At 45.8% G+C, this 21,143-nt stretch overlaps 1 protein-coding gene and 1 pseudogene across 2 annotated transcripts; both read right to left on the reverse strand.

The window, feature by feature from the left end:
• Positions 1 to 716: 716 nt before the first annotated feature.
• LOC125527509 lies at positions 717 to 4,564 on the reverse strand (annotated as a pseudogene).
• Positions 4,565 to 5,762: 1,198 nt separating this feature from the next.
• Positions 5,763 to 12,810, reverse strand: LOC125527510 (ATP-dependent DNA helicase DDX11-like). Of its 2 annotated transcripts, XM_048692022.1 has the most exons (10): positions 12,615 to 12,810; positions 11,979 to 12,536; positions 11,811 to 11,893; positions 11,011 to 11,364; positions 10,348 to 10,602; positions 10,258 to 10,269; positions 8,178 to 8,408; positions 7,873 to 8,094; positions 6,166 to 6,724; positions 5,763 to 6,085 (listed from the first exon to the last, which is right to left on the reverse strand). In XM_048692022.1, exons 1-10 carry the CDS (start codon positions 12,748 to 12,750, stop codon positions 5,880 to 5,882), a joined length of 2,616 nt encoding a protein of 871 aa, XP_048547979.1. In that variant the 5' UTR covers positions 12,751 to 12,810; the 3' UTR covers positions 5,763 to 5,879. The 2 variants fall into 2 exon arrangements, with proteins under 2 accessions (XP_048547979.1, XP_048547981.1); XM_048692024.1 differs by lacking the exon at positions 11,011 to 11,364 and having other exon boundaries at positions 12,615 to 12,808.
• Positions 12,811 to 21,143: the final 8,333 nt, after the last annotated feature.

Below are 21,143 nucleotides of genomic sequence, written 5' to 3' on the forward strand. Positions count from 1 at the left end.
CGCAAAGCCGCAGACAGACTATACATCCAGTGATGAGAATTTTTCAACCCAGTGGCCGAAAGTGCACTCCGGCCCATCGAAGCATGCCCCCAACGACACACATATGGCCCATGCATGCATCGTTCGCACAACAAGCTTGCATTGCATCATTTTTTTTTCTGCCACCCTTGTTCAATTATTTCTTTTTTTCAACACAGTGGGAGTTTTTCTTGAGCACATCAATTTATTTCTTTGTATTTTTTCAGCTTTCACTGCTTTTGCAGCACAATTTTTCATCATTCATACGTACAACCTTCTTCTCCCGTCATTTTTACGCGGCGGGGGGTCAACGAAGAGAATGATTTTTTTGACCAAGGTTAACTCACAATGTGAGACAATATTATGCGCATCAAACAATATTTTTTCCAACTGACTTCAAACAGAAAATTTAACAATTTTGTCAACAGAGAAATATATGAAATATTAATGAGAATCTTAATAGCTTGCCCACAGCACACGATCTTTTTCTAATTGACTTAAGACAGGAAATTAAACAAATGTGTCAACAGCCGGAGATGAGTCGACATCATAAGCAAACAGATAGTGCCAGACACAGTGCACGACCCTCGCTTTTCTAGATGTTCAAATTAGGTATGGCTTCTAACAGCAGAGGGGTCACATAGACAAATGCATACCATCAGGATAACAACGGAAAAAACACTAAAATTTCTGAATTTTCATACTTTTGGGGGGTTGCTGCATGTGTTCTTCCTATGCCCGGTCAAACCACATTTTGAGCAGCGAGGAGATTTCCGGGGCGCCTTTGGCACATCACCCCTTGCAGGGCATGTCGTGCTCTTGTGCCCCTGAAGTCTGCATATTGAACAAAACCTAGTCCTCTTTGATGGTTGTTCATATGGAGGCTTGTCACGGCTGGTTGTAGGGCGCCCAGCCGGCCGCTTCTTTGATGCAGCTGGGAACACATCCAATCCCTGTGAAATGGTGTGCTCAGACTCAGGTCGACCAAAGTGCTGCTTGTTACCAACGCCGGAACCCGCTGAATCTGCGGCCAGCTCCTTATCAGACAACCCAAGTCCATCCCTCACAGCAGCAACTGGCTCCAGCTGCACTTTGACATGTCGCAGTTTTTCCTCAGCAAGAGCATATGCTTCCACATTGCTGTCACCTAACTTAACAACATCCAGCGCCAAGAGGTATAAAGTGTTGTGTCGGCGAGAGGAATACTTGAGTGGCCCATGATCCTTTTGGTAGCGCAAATACTCTGGCGGCAGTATATCTCTCGCGTCTTTTGTCCATCGCTTCAGCACATGCTTCGCAGGGAGCTCACGCAGTTTTAGGTGTATCATCACCTGAAAACCAGCATCCATGAAAAACAGAGTCATTATTCCGGTGCTTTCAAAACTATCTATAGCAAATGTAGGGAGCTTGCCGCAATTTTTAGAAAAAAATATTGCAATTAAGGAAGAGGATGTGCGATCACTCACCTTAAGTGCATGGCTGCACACCATTCCATAGTGCTCAAACGTCCCACACTCACACTTGAACTCGTCGGCTGCCTCGCTCACAGTGATCACAAACTCGTTCTTGCACCATTTTTCCCTTGACTGAAATTTGATGTGCCTAGCAATGTACTCCAAGCGTGGCTTGACTTCTATTAGGTCATAAGATCCACATCCATACAACACTTCACCAAATTTCTCAAACATTGTCCTGGTGTACACCTCCGACGCATGTACCTCAATTGGGATATTTTGCTTCAGGACAACCCCACCCTGCAAATGATGATCATATAACAAAAGATTTTTAGTATTCGTTAATCACAGTTGTTTCTTATGTTATAGGGACCAATTGCATCTCACCAGTTTTGTCCTTTTCTCTTGGTAACTTTCTTCGGAATCGCGGTCAAATTGCATCTTCTCATGTTGCCTGATGAACAAGTGCATGGGGCAACCCGGTGGCACATATCCTTTCAGAAGGTGGTTTGCACTCTCGCTTTGTTGTGTGCTTGTCATTTTCGCACAAAATACATCCATAAAGTATGGCTTTGCCCACTTCCCCCTCACCTCGTACAACTGGGTCAGGAATGCATTTTTTTGCAGCCCATATTTCTCCAACATGCAAGCCCACCCATTCTCGAACTCATCAATACTAACTGTATGGTGGACTAGTTTGCTGAACTCTGGCTTGAATTCACTCCCTTTTGCAAGCAGTGCTCCAAGGCTCTCCTTTGCTTTCTTCAGTACGTGCCATTTGCACCAACGATGTACAGTCCGCGGTATCATGTCAGCTATTGCAATTTCCATCGAACGAGCTTGGTATGTATCAACAATATAGAAAATCAAGCAAGAGCATTAAACTTTTATACCTATAAGACGGATCACAGCATATTGATGTAAATCAATGCGCAATTCTTTTTCTGTTTTTACGCAGGGTGTGTTACCTGTTAAGATAGTTTTAGGCTGTGGCGCTGCTAGCATTTGGAAGAACTCTGTGAATATCCACTTGAAAGTCTCCACCTTCTCATCACTCATCAGTACACCTCCAAAAATGACACTCTGGAAATGATTGTTAACACCAACAAATAGGCCAAATGGCATGTCGTACAGGTTTGTCTTATAGGTCGTATCAAACGTCACGACATCACCGAAACACTTGAACTGCTCAATGCCTCTACCAGTCGCCCACATCAGTGTCTTAATTCTGCCCTCGGTGTCCACCTGGACACTGTATTTAAATTCTAGGTCCTCTGCCCGCATGTCGTTGAACACATCTATGGTTTTTGTTGCATCATTTAGCGACTGTTCCCGGTTCAGTTTTCCACATAGTGTTTTTAAGGACCGTTTTGTGAATGGCACGTCCCTAATCGTGCCAAAAAAAAACTCCCTACAACATTATACACCTTGCTAATGCTGATATTATTCTCTCTCAACTGCTTAACCAGGTCCCTCGTATAGGTATCTATGTGTCGGTGCGACTTCCAGTGCAATTTCTCTCCACAAATGACAGATAAAGCATGGTTGTGCTCTGACCTGTGCTCACATACATACCATCCACCATCATCCGACCTCAGCAATCTTATCATGGCATTGCAGCCACACCTCGTTGACCGACTGTTGGCCTGCAATGGCTTACCCTGCAGGAAACAAGCGTGCAGACAAAAGACATGCCAATTTTTGTTAGTAAATATATGTGACAGAAGCATCAAAATACAAGAGAATGCTGTTCTGCCTAGTTACTCACCGCACAGGCACACACTATCTCTTGCATGCACTTTTTCCGGTGTACATTCAAACGGCTTTTTGCATAGCGGACACCAAAACCGACCTCCCATGAATACAAATTGTAAAACTCGTAGCCCTCTTCGACAGAATCAAAGCTAGTCCCAATAGACGGATTGACAACATTTCCAGATTTTTTTATCGACAAATGCACGGACAGAAGCTTCAAGGGCAGTCATCCTCGAAGAGCTGGGCTCCCTCACATCAGCCGCTTTCCCAACTCTAACCCTGCGAAGAATGGCACACAACCCAATCAGATTTTAATTGGTTTGAAAGAAAAGCAAATACAGTGGCGACCATAATATCGCTGCCCATAGATGACACAGGAGATGGTTATGGTGTCTCAAACATAGCTATACATTTATCATCAAGCAATTCACAAAAAAAAAATCACTTGTACCGACCAAAAAAAGAAAACAAGAGATGGTTATGGGTTTTCTTTTTTCAGTCTGCAAAATCATTCATTATCTGTAATCTGGGCACGCTAGCCATGGCTTGAAATCGACATAGCATATCCTGCATCTGGGGCATGAACGTCCTGGTGCTGCTAGATTACTGTACTTTTTTCAGATATTTACAATACTCATATACTTCAGTAATTTTCAGGTTTTGGTCCAGCGACTAGTAAGACAAGCCATGAGATGAACAGCATCGCAGCAAATCTATTAGCCAAACCGATAGGCATAAATTCTAGATCAGGGCAAAATCATTAAAACCAGCGAAGAGGCTAAAAGTTCAGGGAACGGTAAAATTACCTCTTGGTCCAACAAGACTGATTTGCGTTTGACACTGCGACGCCCTCTTCGACTGTATCGTTATCCTTTGCGCCAGATGCAACTTCTGTATCGCCTATCTCGCAGGAGTCGCCCACACCTTCGCCGCCAAGATCAGACGAGCCGCGCCCCCTCCCAGTGAGCATTGTTTCACCTGTATCCTCGCGCCCTTCGTAATCCTTCAGTCCTCCAACTAGCCCCATCGGCAGAGAAGAAGTCAAGACCTCGTCAGCGTCAGCACTCCCACTGGTGCCGCCACCAGGCAGGTCCACGCCGGCAACTAAATCTCGTAGGAAGTCACCGCCGTCCAAGCGCGGCACGAGCCTGCGAAGGCAGTCAAGAGGACAGCCAGATCTGACTCTTATAAGAACAAGACGGGGGAAATTACAGTCCAAAATCGAAATCCAGTTCACAAAACCACACCCATCAGCGGAAACTTTGGCGCGAAATAGGAATTTTTAGAGAACTTTACCCAGCTCCAGAATCCTCGAAGAAGAACTCCATGCCGTCCATGGCGAGAAGCGGCGGTCACCTGGCCCGGTTCTAGTGCCCATGCACGACCACAGACGGCTTAATGGTCGTCGCTATGGTTGGACAGGCCCAACAGATACATTTATTTCCCGAACCACCCCCACCTACTCCCAGGCCGCGTAGTGGGCCAATTTTCAAAGCCGCCCAGGTAGCACATCTTGTGCGTGCGAGGCGGGGCCGAAATCGCTGGCCCACGTACAAATTGTGAACATGACTATGCGGCACATCTGTATACGCACTAAATAGGTCTCGTATATAGTAAAAACAGCAGCCATCACGCATCGCAGCGCCAAGACGACCGCTCCAGATAGCGGCCTCCATGCAGCTCGTCCACCAAAACGCCCCTCTCTACTGCTCGTATTAGTCCTTTGATGTGGACTAATTGTCCTTCATTGCCAATGTGCAGGATGAGAGTCGTTAGTTTGGTACGGGGAAACTTGAGCGAGCTCGGGAAAATAATAATTGTACAACAACGATTGTTGATTAGGGTCATTTTTCGACTTCTAAATATTCAAAGTGCATGTTGTGTTGTTCGGGTTTGATCTTTGTTTTTCCTTCTAAATTATCAAGCTCTAGAAAGCTTGCCGTGTGACGTTTGGTTAATTTGGTGCATGGATGTATATTTTTGTAGCAAGTTAATTCAGTGGCAGAGCTAGACGGAATGTGTGTGTGCGTGTGTGTGTGGTGGCGAAGAATACACATAGCTCCGCCGTTGAGTTAATTGCGTGTGACGTTTGGTAGCTCCAATGTACAAAGGCCAGTGGTGGGAGGTTTGCCGGGTCTAACCGAACAGACTAGCTGTACATATTTTATTTTATTTGAAACAGAGGCAAAAGCTTTGCCTCATCTCATTAATTAAGTAGAAGAGAAAACATAGTTTTAATGGATTAGGAGGTTTGATTCCAGTGGAACTGAATAAAGCCTTAGGGAATTTAACTATGGTGTGGTGCTTCACGGATCTGTGTGTGGGAAAACAACAGGTGTACACATACCTTTGATAACTGATACTTCTTTCGTCTGAAAAAGCTTGTCCTTCAAAAAAATGTATCTAGCACTAAGTTGGTGCTAGATACATCCATTTGAAAGAAAAGCTTGGGACAAGTTTTTCCGGACGGTGGGAGTATCAGCCACCGATAACATGGGATTTCAAGTGCTAACAGTACCTTCGAACAGTTGGTCATCAGTAGGTAGCTACACATATGCGCATTGCACTGATATCAGCCAAACAAAAATGCATTACGTTTGTGCAAGCCTGTACGGGCTTGGCTTAATTAAATGTAGCAACATCTGTAATATTTCAATGTATTTGTTTGTTGATTTTGAAAAACTGAAGCAACAATCTATGAACTTCCCCATAGTTTTGACCGCAAGTGAGTCGTGTCTTGATCCACTGGGGTAGCTTTTCAACGGGGCAAGAGAAACCCCTGCTTGATGAGGTGTGTGCATAACGTGAGTCAACCAACAGCATTGCAGCATAGTCATTTACATGCCTGATTGCTCTACCTGCAAGCAAATTAGTTCATCATTTAAGAACAGAACTAAAGCAAAATAGTTTTAAGACTTAAGATGACACATCAGCTTACCGATAGACTGATTCACAGCTTTCATGCATAAGTTCTCATAGTACTCTCGGCCACTTTTACCGCTCTTCCTTAGTACATCAAAGCCAGGCTCAAGCTTGCATTCATCGTTTCCGTTGAAGGGCTTATCATCTCCAATCACAGATGAGGTAGAATAGTTTCCAATGTGTTTTATTGTCTCCATCAGTTCAATATCATCTGGACTTGGATAAGGCAATCCAACCATCAGAACACAACGACCCATGCCATCACTGAAGTTTATACCTTCAGAGATCTTCCCACCGACAACAGCCAATAAAAGTGCCCCGTTAACACTAGTGTCTCCTGAACCTTTGCTGCAGGATTGAATTGCCTCCTTGTATTTGTTGAGTATCACCTCGACATCAACACTGCTTCTTGGTTCTCTGAACACGTGTTTCTTCTTAGAAATCTTAGAAATTGTGCCTGAAGCCATCCATGCATCATAAACTTGTTTTTCATATTCGTAGGAAGAGAGAAACATTACTATTCCTTCTGGTACTATTGTCACTATATTGCAAAGAAAACGTCCAAGCTCTTCGATCTGCAAAGATAAGCAGATAAGAATAGGCACAAAAATAACGTGCCTTTGAGTAGAGCATATTACCAAAAAAATTGGGGAATTTTGTTTTTGCCACTCTAGATTTTGCCAATTTTCCTTATGCCACTCTAGATTTTGACATTTCACTTTTGCCACTCTTAGTTTTTGATAATTATCACAATCGCCATTCTAGTGGCCAAAGCAACATTTTCAGAGTGGCAATTGTGATACATTTCAAAAACTAAGAGTGGCAAAAATGAAATAAAATTATTTAGCTTTTGCCACAGAAAGGTAATTGTGATAATTGTAAAAAGCTATGTGTGGCAAAAGTGAAATGTCAAAATCTAGAATGGCATAAGGAAAATTGGCAAAATCTAGAGTGGCAAAAACAAAATTTTCCCAAAAAATTATTAACACAAGAGCAAATATAACCTACTCCCTCCGTTCCAAATTACTCGTCGTAGAAATGGATGTATCTAGAACTAAAATACATCTAGATACATCCATACTTGCGACAAGTAATTCGGAACGGAGGGAGTATAAGTTAGCATGGTATGTTTTATAGAACAAGACTTGGCTGTTGGTAAAGAGTTTGGACACAGCAATTCATGCACTCATTTAGAAGGCTGGCATTTACATTTCATAATGAAATATAACCAAATATACCAGGGCAATTAAGCATGTGTATTTTAGCAAGTTCTAACAGCAAAGAATATTAAGAAACAAAGAGGGTCGCATGGATTAAAAGTTGCAAATATACTTTAACAGAGTGGTACAATCCTGGATTACTTCTATAGACAAATCACACAATGAGTACTGCAATAAACATTAGGTCCTAATTATTTTGTTAAAAATAAATATGTATGCATTGGTATTTACTCCCTCCGTTCCTAAATATAAGTCTTTTTAGGGATTTGAATATGGACCACATACGGACGAATAGACGTATTTTAGAGTGTAGATTCATTCATTTTGCTCCGTATGTAGTCCATATTAGAATCTCTAAAAAGACTTATATTTAGGAACGGAGGGAGTATATATTAACCAGAAGGCACAAAGCAGTGCCCATTGCAAGATAAACTAATAAAATGGCATTCTCAGAAATATTAGAGTAGCAAGAGTAAAGGAGAAATGACTCGAGGTATACAGACCATGTTAAGAGAGCTCCTTGAACTGTGGCTGAAATCAAATTTCTTGCCTGAAGGCCCACATGTAACAGCTATAGGAAGAATACTCTCAGGGGGAACAATATGGTTGCATGAGAAGAATTTTATATCACTAGGCAATAAGCCTGGAAACAGGCGCAACCTTTTTTCTTCAATAGGCTGGAGGGTTCCACCAGCCAGAATAACAGCATGTGCGTCATCTGTAACCTGCAAGAGGAAAGATCTATAAATACTTACGTGAAATAGGACAACTCTTGTCTCCAAGCAACATATGGAGCAAGGTACATCACCTCAGAAAATGTTTTCTCTGCACAAAGCATCACGAATTTAATATATGCATCTTCAGGTTGCCCACCAGGCTTGTGTCGTGCAACTATGATTCTTCCATCGTCATTGCAGTACAGTAGAGAGCGTAAAAGGTCAGTCAAAGCCTGAAAGCTTGTTATACTGCTTCCTTCACCATGTTGCTGTCCATGATTCAAATTGCCCACACCATTTTCGGTGATAAATAATTTGTTGGCATATTGTTATGGCGCTGCTAGAAGGAGAGCGCAAGAAGGCCGGCCGGGGGCCTTTTGCCCACGGCCGGGCAAGATGGAAGGATTTCCTTCTTAATTCTTGCTTGATTAGATTGATACATCTCCTCTCTTTATATAGAGAGGTTTACTTGACTCCCAAGCAAGGCTTACTTGACCCCTAAGAAAGCGACTCTTATCTCTAATTAACCCTAAGACTAACGGGCCCATTAGGCCCATTACGTACTCTAACACTACACCCCACCTGGACATGCAGCTTGTCCTCAAGCTGCAGCCTAACCAACTTATAACCATGACTCGACGCAACCCAAACCTAACACCTAAAAACAAGCCTTTTACATCTCGGCTTGTTTTATTATTCTCAACCTGAAATGGACTGGGACGATTTATTTTGGACCTCTTAACAAAAAGTGGATACCATCCGCACGTCGGACGTGCACGTGTACAGCCACCTGGATCCCATGGACACCATCTGGACAAAAGGAGTGCATGTGTATGGCCACCTGGAAGTGGTCGCAAGAGTGACCAGCAGAGGCGCCCTTGCGGCGCCTGGTGACGGAATGCAGTGGTGCTACGTGGTGCGTTGTTGTCGGTGACACCATGCCTTCTTCCTGCCAGACGACTGTTGGTCTGCACCGCACAGGGAAGAGTGGGGGGCTTGCGATGGAGAATGACGAGGAGGGGTGCGCCCCCCCAACCGCCAATGTCGCAGACTTGGAGGTCGCTGCCCGTGGGGAAAACAGCATGCCCGCTGCCCGTGGGGGAAACCGCATGCCCAAGATCCCCGGCGCAGCGGATGAGATCGAGGTCCTTTGTGCAGCGAAGGTCAACTTGGAGGAGCGGCAGCTGCAGACCACGCATCTCTCGCACACGCCGACGCGCTAGGAGGCCGCACGCAGTAGCCTGCAGCCTCACCGCCGCCGACACGTGGCGGGTAGCGATCCAAGACGGAAGCGGTGACGGCGACGGCGGGGACTGGACTTGGTGGAGCGGGACTCCCGCCGGCGCGGTCGATGCGGGGCCGGAGCTAACCGGCGGTGGCTGCGGCAGCGGCTGCGGCGGTGGCGCACCGGGCAGCGGCAGCGGCTGCTGCGGCGGAGCGCCGGGCGCGGCGGAGGCCGGCAGGAGCGGCGGCTGCTAGTGCAGCCAGGGCTGGGCGGTGGTGGCGATGGATGGCAGCTGCAGTGACCCGGCGAGTGCGGCGAAGGCCGCCTGGTGCGGCGGCTGCCACGACAGCCAGGACGGGGCGATGGATGGCAGCTGCAGCGGCTGCTGCAGCAGCCCGGCGAGCGCGGCGGGGGCCGCTTGGTGCGGCGGCTGCCACGGTAGCCACGGCGGCGCGGTGGCGGTGATGGGCGGCACAGTCGGGTGCGGCCCATAGGACCCGGCCAAGAACAGGTGGATCTCCTGGACCGCCTGTGTTAGGTCCCGCAGCGCCCCGGACACCTCCGGGGTGAGGACGACGGGGGCGGGCGCGACGGAGGATCCCGGCGCGGGCAGGAGCGGGGCGACGATCGTGACCGACAGCGGAAGAGACGGGTTGGGCGGCGGTGAAGACATGATCGAACCGAAGCTAGCTGATACCAAATTGTTATGGCGCTGCTAGAAGGAGGGCGCAAGAAGACCGGCCGGGGGCCTTTTGCCCACGGCCGGGCAAGATGGAAGGATTTCCTTCTTAATTCTTGCTTAATTAGATTGATACATCTCCTCTCTTTATATAGAGAGGTTTACTTGACTCCCAAGCAAGGCTTACTTGACCCCTAAGAAAGCGACTCTTATCTCTAATTAACCCTAAGACTAACGGGCCCATTAGGCCCATTACGTACTCTAACACATATCCACTAACCTGCATATCATTAGTCAATGGATATAGATTCTAGGCACAATAAGACTGAGTGGAAATGTAGTCGAAGAAATATTTCACCTTGTGGACTATATTGCTTTCCTTCAGATACAAACAAAGTTTTACTATGTTTATGTTATCAATATCAAGGGAGAATAAGAACTTATTTATAGTCATAGAGGTCACAGCGGAGGAACAATCTTCATTACTTATCAAACATCGTAGGAATGACCGTGTTAGAACTGTCAAGGTCTGGATGTAACGTCGATTTCCAGCTCCCAGAACATTCTGAAATCTATCGAGATATGCCTCCAGGTGGGAAAGGACTGCCCTCAACTAACGAAAATGAGAATCAGAAAATTATGTTAGTTTCCACAACTGGAAGCAAACAGTCTCAGTTCATTTGTTAATTACGTTTTGCTTAGTAAAGGAAATCTTAAAAATGGACCAATAAATATCATTTTTAGTATCCTGTTGTCTGCCACAACAACACAACTGAGTCAAGTCAAGCTCTCTACCAGAAAACTCTGTTTGCTTAGGTCTCCTTATATACAGTAAACATACATACAGCACATGTTCGGATCTTGGATAACACTATTGAATGTGCAAAGCAAACGAAATTATGAAGCTAGAGTACCATTATACAGTCAGACTAATTCTGTATAGTGTGTGGAATGAGATGCGTCATAGTGCGGTTTCCAACAGATGTTAGGAACCTAGAACTCAGAACAAAAAGATCCTCACCTGAGAAGATTCGACCTTTGAGTTGTACATGCTAGTAAGGGAGTCTGCTAAGTTGTGAGCCTCATCTATGATGACAACACTGTTCTTCAGATTAAGGCCAAGTAATTCTCTAGCAGACTTCAGCAACAAAGACTGGTAAGGAAGTACTACAAGGTCAGCTGAGCGGACCATGTCACGTGCACCGTAGTAAGGACATGTTCCAATCTTCCTTCCAAGTTGTGCCAAATCCTCAATGTCCAATGGACCATGGTCGGACACTTCACTCCTGAACTGTTTCTGCAGACTTCTGTTTCCTAACATTGGGCACCGACAAGAGGCCTTTGTTTGGCGTCCCTTCTTGTTATCACCCTCGACCTGAATATTTGCAGCCCCATAAACTTACTAGCAGTTAATAATAAAGTTATAAATTGGCAGCATATTAATGGTATTTAACAACCCAGCACATACAAATATGACAAGTGATAACCATACACTTTCCTGTGCAATCACACTGAATGGAAGTATGGGAAAAAATAACTCAATGCATATCTAGTTCCACTACCAATTTAGGCCGGGGTAATCCCCTTTTCAAAAAAAATAAAAAAATCTAGTTCTACTTCCACTGAGAATTGACAAAACTAATGTTCAGCTCGAAATCTTGGAAGAAATTACAGTCGGGAAACAACATTAGTACCTCATGAGCATGACAAGCCCTAAACGTGCAAGAAACAGCCAAATTTGGGTGCAGAAGTCAATCAAAGATAATGTATCTAACAGAGCAGCTGAGCATTGCAAATTAATTTGACGTAATTGACACATGCCTTAATTTTGCTGCTCTTCTTGTTCTTTAGCAGTTCCAAGCACCTCTCGTTGATCCGGTTTGCACTCCCGAGCTTCTGAACATCTGTAAGCAAACGCACCACAGATGAACTAAGCACAATCCCAGCCCCAAAAATAGAAGAACAAAGATAACCACATAATCCACTCACCCATGTTAATACACAAGCTCTTTCTGGATCCCAAGCACACTGTCCTGAGCTTCCCTGAGAAATTCGTCCTTTTGAGCTCCCCGACAAACTGCGAGAGCTGCGAATGCGTACGGCTGGTGAAATACACCTTGGGAGTGGCCTCCTCTTCATCCTCATCATCCTCGCTCTCACTACTACTACTACTACTAGCACCACCACAATGTGCCCGCTTCCCGGCCTGCCGTCCTGTGCCCTCCCCGTCATCGCTCTCGTACTCGTCAAGCAAGAATTCCTCCTCCTCGTCATTCTCCCGAATTCGCTCAGATTTCTCCGAACCCCCCACTTTCTTCGTTCCATGCCTCCTGGACGGGTGAGTCTCCGACTTCTTCCTGATGTCCTTCTTAGGCGGCAGCGGCTGCAGTGTGAAATCCCGCATCCAGTCGGGCTCGTCGTCTTCGCCGCCGACAGCAGCGGGGGCGGAGCCATTGGCCCGTTCGGGGTGGCCCAGCGAGGCGGCGTCGCGGTGGTCAAGGAGCCATTGGAGCGCACTGCAGATGATGCTGAGGGTCTTTCCGGTGCCTGCGGCAACGCGGGGAGGCTGAATCGTTAGGGTCTTGGTGGTGGAGGATGAGGGGAAGGCGGCAGAGCAGAGCTTACCGGTGGGGCTTTCGAGGAGGGCGAGGGCGCGGGGCCCGGAGGAGAGGGCGCTGTAAAGGAAGGACATGAACTCCGTCTGGATCGGGTACGGCACGAAAGGGAACGGCGGGAAGTCCTGCCGCGGCGGCGGCGGCATTTCGTCGAGCGCGCGCTGGTGCGGTGGGTTTGCGGTTTCCCGCGCGCGCTGCCCTTGGGACTTTCGCCCGAAAATGACTGATGGTGGACGAGCGGAGCTACTGTGTTTGGGTCGGTTTGGCCGGTAGTATTTGCTTGAGATACAAAAGTGCAAATTTTAATACTCCCTTTGTTTCTAAATATTTGTCTTTCTAGAAATTTCAAATGGTCATCACATACGAATGTATATAGACATATTTTAGAGTGTAGATTCACTCATTTTGCTTCGTATGTAGTCATCATTTGAAACCTTTAAAAAGACAAATATTTAGAAACGGAGGGAGTACTAAATATAGTTGGCTTTAGATTTGGCCCATTACCACATTGATATCAAATTTATCATTTTTTATATCAAGCAGTGTTTTGAATTTTGATTTAAAATTTTGTGACAACAAACATTAATGTTGCGTGAGCGTGATCAATTTATTTTCATGTTTTTGGAACATTTTAAAATGTACTAGAAGGTCTGGTGCACCGGTAGCACCACAAGTATCGGTGCACCGGATAGTTCCCATTGATAGGAGCCATCTACAGAAGAAATTTTTGTTACAGCTCAGCTACAGGAGACCCTTCGTTAAGAAGAGATATGAATGAAACAAATATATATAGTCCAAGTTATTCAAGCAGGCGACCGGAATACAAAAGATTTCCACACCCGTGCGTTGCGAAGGAAGATGATTAATAGGATCACCTCTTTACATAAGGCTGATGGCAAGTGTGTGTTGATCATGATGAAATTAAGGAGGAGATCCATAGTTTCTATGAGAATTTATACATTTTGCAAGGTTATAATGAGTCTGAACTTTCTATCAGAATTTGTACATTTCAAAAGGTTACAATGACGATGCTATGAAAGAGATCAGTTTTCCCTTCGCTCACTCGCCCTACCTCCAGGAACGACTCAAGCGAACCCTAGCCACTGACGACGACATGTACCTAGAGTAGGGTCATAGGCTTGACCTAGACACCCTCCCCAAGGATACTGGACTAAAGTCAGAAGCATTCAAGGGATACCATCATTCACTCGACCATAAACATTCCACTCGGAAGATTCAAGCTCACTCGACCAAGGAGTACTCACTCGACCGTACCAAGAATCACTCGACAGCTAGAAGATATAAGGTCACTCTGTACGGCAACGGTCTGGCGTTACCTTATAGACTTAATAATCATTCATGTATCTTTATTGTTGGCGTTATCAGTAACGCCAATCTTTATGTACCTTAAACCCTGTGTAATTGAGGGCTGGAGGGGTCCAGCGCACTCAATATAAGCCACCCCTCCTCTGGCACAAGGGTTCGCACCCCCTGTGACTTCACACATATTCCAATCGACCAAGTCTCCGGGCACCAAGACGTAGGGTTGTTACTTCCTCCGAGAAGGGCCTGAACTCGTAAATCCTGTGTTCACAATCTCACCGTAGCTAGGATCTTGCCTCTACATTCCTACCCCCCTACTTTACTGTCAGACTTAGAACCACGACAGTTGGCGCCCACCTTGGGGCTGGTGTATTAGCGACTTTCCGGTGAGGTTGCAATTTTCTCCGATTCCTTTCGTCATGGTTTCTGGCGGAGGTTTGGCTGAGGGTCGTGAAATTCAGTCTCAGCGCGCTCGTCTTCATCGCCGACGACTCTGCTTGGCTCCAAGAAGCCCCTCTCGACGTCGAAGCGCTCCCCGTCCGCGAGGTGACGCACTTTCGTGCGTGTGTTTGCGGCGTCCTTTTGCGGAAACCGTCGACTCAGTATAGGTCGGCTCCCGCAGCGCCTTCGATCCCAGCCGCTCGTCGTTGCAAGCGATCTGGTCGGTCGCGGCTTCAGCGCTGGGTGAAGCACGCGGTGGCGCGCCAGTCGGCCACCCCTCAAGTCGCGGCAATCAAGCCCGACGAATCTCTTTACGACATGTTCGACTGGCTCCGTTGAGACCTTGTCCGAGTGCGACAGCAGCAACCCCGCGGCAGAGGTCCTGATGGTCGACACACCCCGCAGCCCGCCTGGCATGCGTCGCAACGGCAGCAACGATGGCGGCGGCGAGCCGTCGCGCATTCACGAAGAATACCATCCCGAAACTCTCTCTTCTCAGCAGAGGGAGGAACTTCACCTCCACAATATGGAGGCCCTGCACACGCCCGTTGTTGGAGAAACCTCTGAGGCTCGGGCCTTGGAGGCTGTGCGTTTGGCCACCTTGGTTGAGCGCACTCGTCTGGAGAATCTTCAGCGTTCACTCGACGAACGTGCTCGACGGCAGATCCCCGAGTCCAGTCGACGACAACGGCAATTGTTTCCACCGGAACCGCGGGTATACCGCACTCCGATTCAAAATCTTACCGCTGCAGCACGTATAGCGGAGTTTATTCAGCTGTCCCAGTTGGAGGCTGGCAAGGGCTTGATGCAGATTAGAGCATTGCTCCGAGCGGTAGGAGAGCAGAACACGGCAGTGTCTCGGTCGCATAATAGAATTCATAGCAGATCTGTGGTAGCTGACACCGTTCAGTTGGCTCACAGCTCAAGATCGCCAACGGCAGTACTCGGGTCGGAACCGCGAGCAGCATGATCGTCGGCTCGACCGTGATGACCGCCGTCGAGTGCCTACGCCCCCTCCGAGGCGTGATACGTCCATTTTTCATCATGCTTTTATATCGATATTTATTGCATTATGGGTTGTTATTACACATTATGTCACAATACTTATGCCTATTATCTCTTATTTTACAAGGTTTACATAAAGAGGGAGAATGCCAGCAGCTGGGATTCTGGGCTGGAAAAGTGTCGGGGGTTGGTGATGCGTCTGAAAGTGCGTTATATCGACTAGAGGGGGGTGAATAGGCGATTTTTATGAAAGTCTTCAGAACATGGGAGTTTTGAAGACAAACGATAAAATTGAACCTATTACCATGCAGCGGAAGGTAGACTACACTAGGCAAACCATAGTCAAGTATTCAATGAAGTGAAAGCACAAAGACTAATAGCAGCTAGGTAGTAGGGATCAGGTAGGAAGATATTGTGAAGCCAAACAGAACATGCAGTCACTCAGTGAAGACAAATGATAGAGCAAACATACAATGACTTCACAAGGAGTAACAGTAAGTAAAGTGAAGTGAAGATGAAACCAGTGACTTGTTGAAGACAATGATTTGTTGAACCAGTTCCAGTTGCTGTGTGTAAGTGCATCTAGTGCCACCCCTAGTTGGTTTTGGAGTATTGACGACAAACCTAGCTGAGGGACTAATGTGTTTCTCCCTCATTGATTCGGTTTTACTACCAGAGATGACCCCTAAAAATGTATGAAGACATTGAAGACAAAGGTGGTATATGAAGATATTCACATTGAAGACTATGACAAAAGAAGACACGTTATGAAGCTTATGGAGCTCGAAGACTTAGATCTTTCGTAGTTCTTTTTCTTTTGTGTTGAGTCATAGAAACCACCGTACTGTTAAGTGGGGTCCAGGAGAACCAGTCAGAATGACTGAAGTGATGCCTAAATCAAAAACCTATGTCTTCGAGCGAAGACAATGAGAGCGAGTCTTGTCCAGAGCCGGACAAGTCAGCTTTGCTTGTAGCCCAAGTAAAGTTGCCATGAGAGTTTGAAATCTGACCGTTGAGACACGTGTCAGTTCCTTAGTGACCCAGGGTCATTTCGGACAAATCAGGTCGGGTTGCCAAGTGGCTATAAATAGCCCACCCTCATAACCATAAACGGTAGGCTGCTTAGATTTTAGTGCATGGCTTTTGTCGTTTGAGAGCAACCCACCTCGAAGCCTTTGAGAGAAAATTCCTAGTGAGGAGAAAAGCCCTGACCACCTAGAGCCAGAGTAAATTGGGCATCACTTAAGTCTTCTTGTCTGTGTGATCTGAAGACTTATTACACTTGAGGACTGTGAATCCTCCAGACGGTTAGGCGTCGCGTTCAGAGCATCCAAGAGACATTGTGGATTGCCAGTGAACGAAGTTTGTGAAGTTTTGGGAGTCTACCTTGAAGACTTACCAGAGTGATTGGGCGAGGACTAAGTGACCTTAGCTCAAGGAGAATACGGTGAGGACTTGGTGTCCTGAACTGTGTGTTCAGGACTGGGTGTCCGGGACTGTGTGTCCTAAGGTTTAAATACCTAGCCGCTCCAACCAGACGTACAGTTGTCACAGCAACTGGAACTGGTCCAACATATCATTGTCTTCAACAAGTCACTGGTTTCATCTTCACTTCCTTTTCTTACTATTACTCATTGTGAAGCCATTGCATGCTTGCTTTATCTTTTGTCTTCACAACGCGAATGTATGATCAATTTGGCTTCATAACTTCTTCCTACCTGATCCTTATTACACTGAAGCTGTTTGTCATTGTGCTTTCACTCTATTGAATACATGACCATGGCTGGCCTAGTGTAATCTAACTTCCGCTGCATAGTAATAGGCATAATCTTCGCTGTTTGTCTTCATAACTCTCACGTTTTGAAGACTCTCATAAAAATCGCCTATTCACCCCCCTCTAGTCGATATAACGCACTTTCAATTGGTATCAGAGCAAGGTGCTCCCTTGTTCTGTGTGATTCGGTTTAACCACCTGGAGTTTTAGCTATGTCGACTGCAGGGATAATCAAAGTCTCCGCTGCTTGCCCCGTCTACGATGGAACTGAATATCCCTACTGGAAGAATAAGATGCGCATGCATCTTGAAGCCATTGACGTCGACCTATGGTATGTCGTCGAGAACAGCGTTTCCAAGGCTGGAGAAGGTGTCACTACTGCTGATGTCAAGAAGTTCACTCAACTGGACTCTACTGCCAAAAATATCATCTGTGGTCATCTGACAAAAGGACAGTATGGCCGTGTGAGTGCCTTGAAGACATCCAAGCTGATCTGGGACTGGCTCTCCAAGGTCAATGAAGGCGTCTCAACCCAGAGAGATCAAAGAATCAGTGTTCTTCGCAACCTCTTCAACCGCTTCAAGCGAAATGACAATGAGAATGTTCAGCACACATTTGACCGGCTCACTGATATCACAAATGAGTTTCAAGCCCTCGGCACCACTGAGATCACCAAACATGAAATCGTCAAGACGCTGCTGAGATCACTTGATAGTTCGTTTGACATCCCGGCCCTGATGATGCAAGAACGTCCTGACTTCAAGACACTCGATCCGTCTGACATACTTGAGAGGCTCAACACACATGAGTTTCAGCTTTCTGAGAAAAGAGATATCTACGGTCCAAACTATGGGCGAACTCGTGCCTTGAAGGCAAAAGCTGTTTCCTCATCTGAAGAAGAATCTGACTGCAGTTCTGATGATCCTGAAGACATTGGAAGAGAACTTGCAATGCTAGTGAAGAAGTTCCAAAAATTCACCAAGAAGAAAGGCTTCAGAAAATCTTCACGATCAAGCTCAAGGAATGATGAAGCTTCTGCTCATGACTACAAGAAGAAAACATGTCACAAGTGCAAGAAAACTGGACACTTCATCTCTGAGTGTCTAAAGTGGGACAATGAGAACAGAAGGAAGAAGAAGAGCAAGGAATATGATTCTGACGACAAGAAGAAGAAGAAATACTCAAAGTCTTCTTCCAAGTCTTCCTCAAAGTCTTCATCACACAAGAAGAGCTCATCTGGCAAGGCACGTGCGTTTGTTGGCAAGGAGATGGATTCAGAGGAGGAGTTCGCATCTGAGGAGGCAGAGGTGAAGTCTGAGGAGGAGTCTGATTCTGGCATTGCGAGTCTGGCTACAGCATACGTCGCCAAGTCCATCTTCAACACTGAAGACAATGACTGCATCACCGACACCGACGCAAATGACAAAAACGACTCCACTCCTCCCTACTGCTTCATGGCAAGCGGTGCCAAGGTAAACACACGCACTACTCGCTATTAAACATCTAGTGATGATGACTCTGACTGTGATTCAAAACCCAGCTACAAAACACTTGCTAAAATTGCAACTGAACAACAGAAGCTATGGAACATATTCAAAAACTGTTAGACAGAAGCGATGATCTGTTGGGTGCTGAAATGACTCGATCTGAATCCTTAATTGAAGACATAAAAAACCTTCACGTTAAGTATCAGGAACTTGAAGATCGTCTTGATACTCTCTCAACAACTCATGAAAAGCTTTCCTATGATTATCTTCAAAGGAAGTAAGAACTTGAGAAATTGAGAGCGGATCATGAAGATCTTCAAAAGGAAAATGAGTCACTTCGCGCCGAACAGATCAGTCCCACTCAGGAAGGATTTGAACCACCATGTCTTAAATGCATTGAGCATGATAATGCTACTTCTGTTGCTGAATGTTCCACTGCTACTGCTGTTGCAGTATCTTCAACTGTTGATGTGATAACTAACCCCTCTGCCGAGGATACCACTGCTATTGCTGATGAGAATGCTAGGTTGAAGACATTGCTTGAAACAGGGATGTACAAAAGTCTTAAAGGACATCAGACATTATGTGATGTCCTCAAGAAGCAGATTCTGAACCGAAACCCTAGGAAAGAGGGTGTTGGGTTCGTGAGGAAAATAAATGCAGATGGCTCTTACTGGAAACCTGAGCAGTACCCCAAAACCACATGGGTTGCTGCAAAGGAACTTTCAGCAGATCCATCCAATTTATCTGGCTTCACTTGTGCTAACCCCATTATCTTTGATGAATCCTTTGATGCAAACTATAAACTGTTTAAGAATCAGAATGGTGAGGTGTTTGCCGGGTACATTGGTACTAACTGCAGGAATGGACCGCCTATGAAGAAGATCTGGGTTCCGAAAAAGTGTCTGGAAAATCTTCCTGTGAATGTCTTCATGACACCTCACTTGAAGAAGACAAACCTCAGACCAAAGGCTTCATATGGTCCAAAGGCTTCATACAAACAGAGGACTCACCTGAGTCACACTAACGCAAATGTTTTGCAGGGAAACCATACTCAGGCATATGAATATGAGAGCGGTTCTTCGAATCGTCATGTTCATATGACCAAAAATTATTCTGCTTATTCCTATGAGTATTATTGTCCACCTGCTAGACTGTTTGCTAAGGCTTCAAAGCCAAAATTCTCAGATGCTGCACTTAGACTTATTGCTTCTAAGCCACCCTTGAAGATGTGGGTGGTTAAGAAAGCTTAACTCTCTTTTGCAGGGAAAGGTCTCCAGCAGAAAAACAAAATCTTCTGACGCTATTGCTGGGGACCTTAAAAATCTTGTGGGCACAAGATCAAATGCCCAAATGGTCTTACTATGTACTTCATACCTGAATCGCTTGCTACTCTCCCTATTAGTCCTCACCTGGATCTAAGCTTTCATAACCCACTGGTTCATCAAATGTTTTTGCTTCACAATGCTCTTGGTGAAGCCTATCCCCCTAACTGCACTGTAGGGTACGACACCAGCGTCTTCAGAATGGATTATTGACAGTGGGTGTACAAATCACATGACTGGCAAAAGAAGTCTTCTTATGGACTCAACCTTACGTCCATCCGACAAGAGCCACATCACATTTGCTGACACTGGTAAAAGTAAGGTATTGGGTCTAGGTAGAGTTGCAATCTCAAGGGATCAACACATGGATAAAGTCATGCTTGTTGAATCCCTTGGCTTCAACTTAATGTCTGTCTCAATGCTTTGCGATTTGAACATGATCGTAATGTTTGGAAAATATCGTTGCCTTGTACTAATGGAATCTGACAAGTCTCTAGTGTTTGAAGGGTATAGAAAAGATGATTTGTATGTGGTAGATTTCTCAGCAGGGCCATAGCTTGCAGTATGTCTTCTAGCAAAGGCTTCAGAATGCTGGCTCTGGCATCGGAGGCTTGGACATGCTGGCATGAGGAACCTCCACACCCTTGCGAAGAAGAAGCATGTCATAGGCATCGAGGGCGTCAAGTTCAAGAAAGACCACTTATGCGGTGCCTGTGAAGCAGGGAAGATGACAAGGGCAAAACATCCTTCGAAGACAATCATGACTACTACACAACCCTTCGAACTGCTCCACATGGATCTTTTCGGTCCCACTCACTACTCAACTTTTACTACTTCTGCTTGCCTCTATGGCTTTGTCATTGTTGATGATTACTCTAGATATACTTGGGTGCACATAATCCTTTACAAGACTGAAGTATAGGATGTCTTCAGACGCTTCGCCAATCGAGCTATGAACAATTTTGGCGCCAAGATAAAGCACATCAGAAGTGACAATGGCACTGAATTCAAGAACACTGGCCTTGATACATATCTTGATACCTTGGGCATCACACATGAATTCTCAGCTCCGTACACGCCACAGCAGAATGGCATCGTCGAACGCAAGAACAGAACACTCATTGAGATGGCCAGAACAATGCTAGATGAATACAAGACTCCAAGAAAATTCTGGACTGAAGCCA

This window comes from Triticum urartu, unplaced genomic scaffold (assembly GCF_003073215.2).
Source record: "Triticum urartu cultivar G1812 unplaced genomic scaffold, Tu2.1 TuUngrouped_contig_415, whole genome shotgun sequence".
NCBI classification, from domain to species: domain Eukaryota; kingdom Viridiplantae; phylum Streptophyta; class Magnoliopsida; order Poales; family Poaceae; genus Triticum; species Triticum urartu.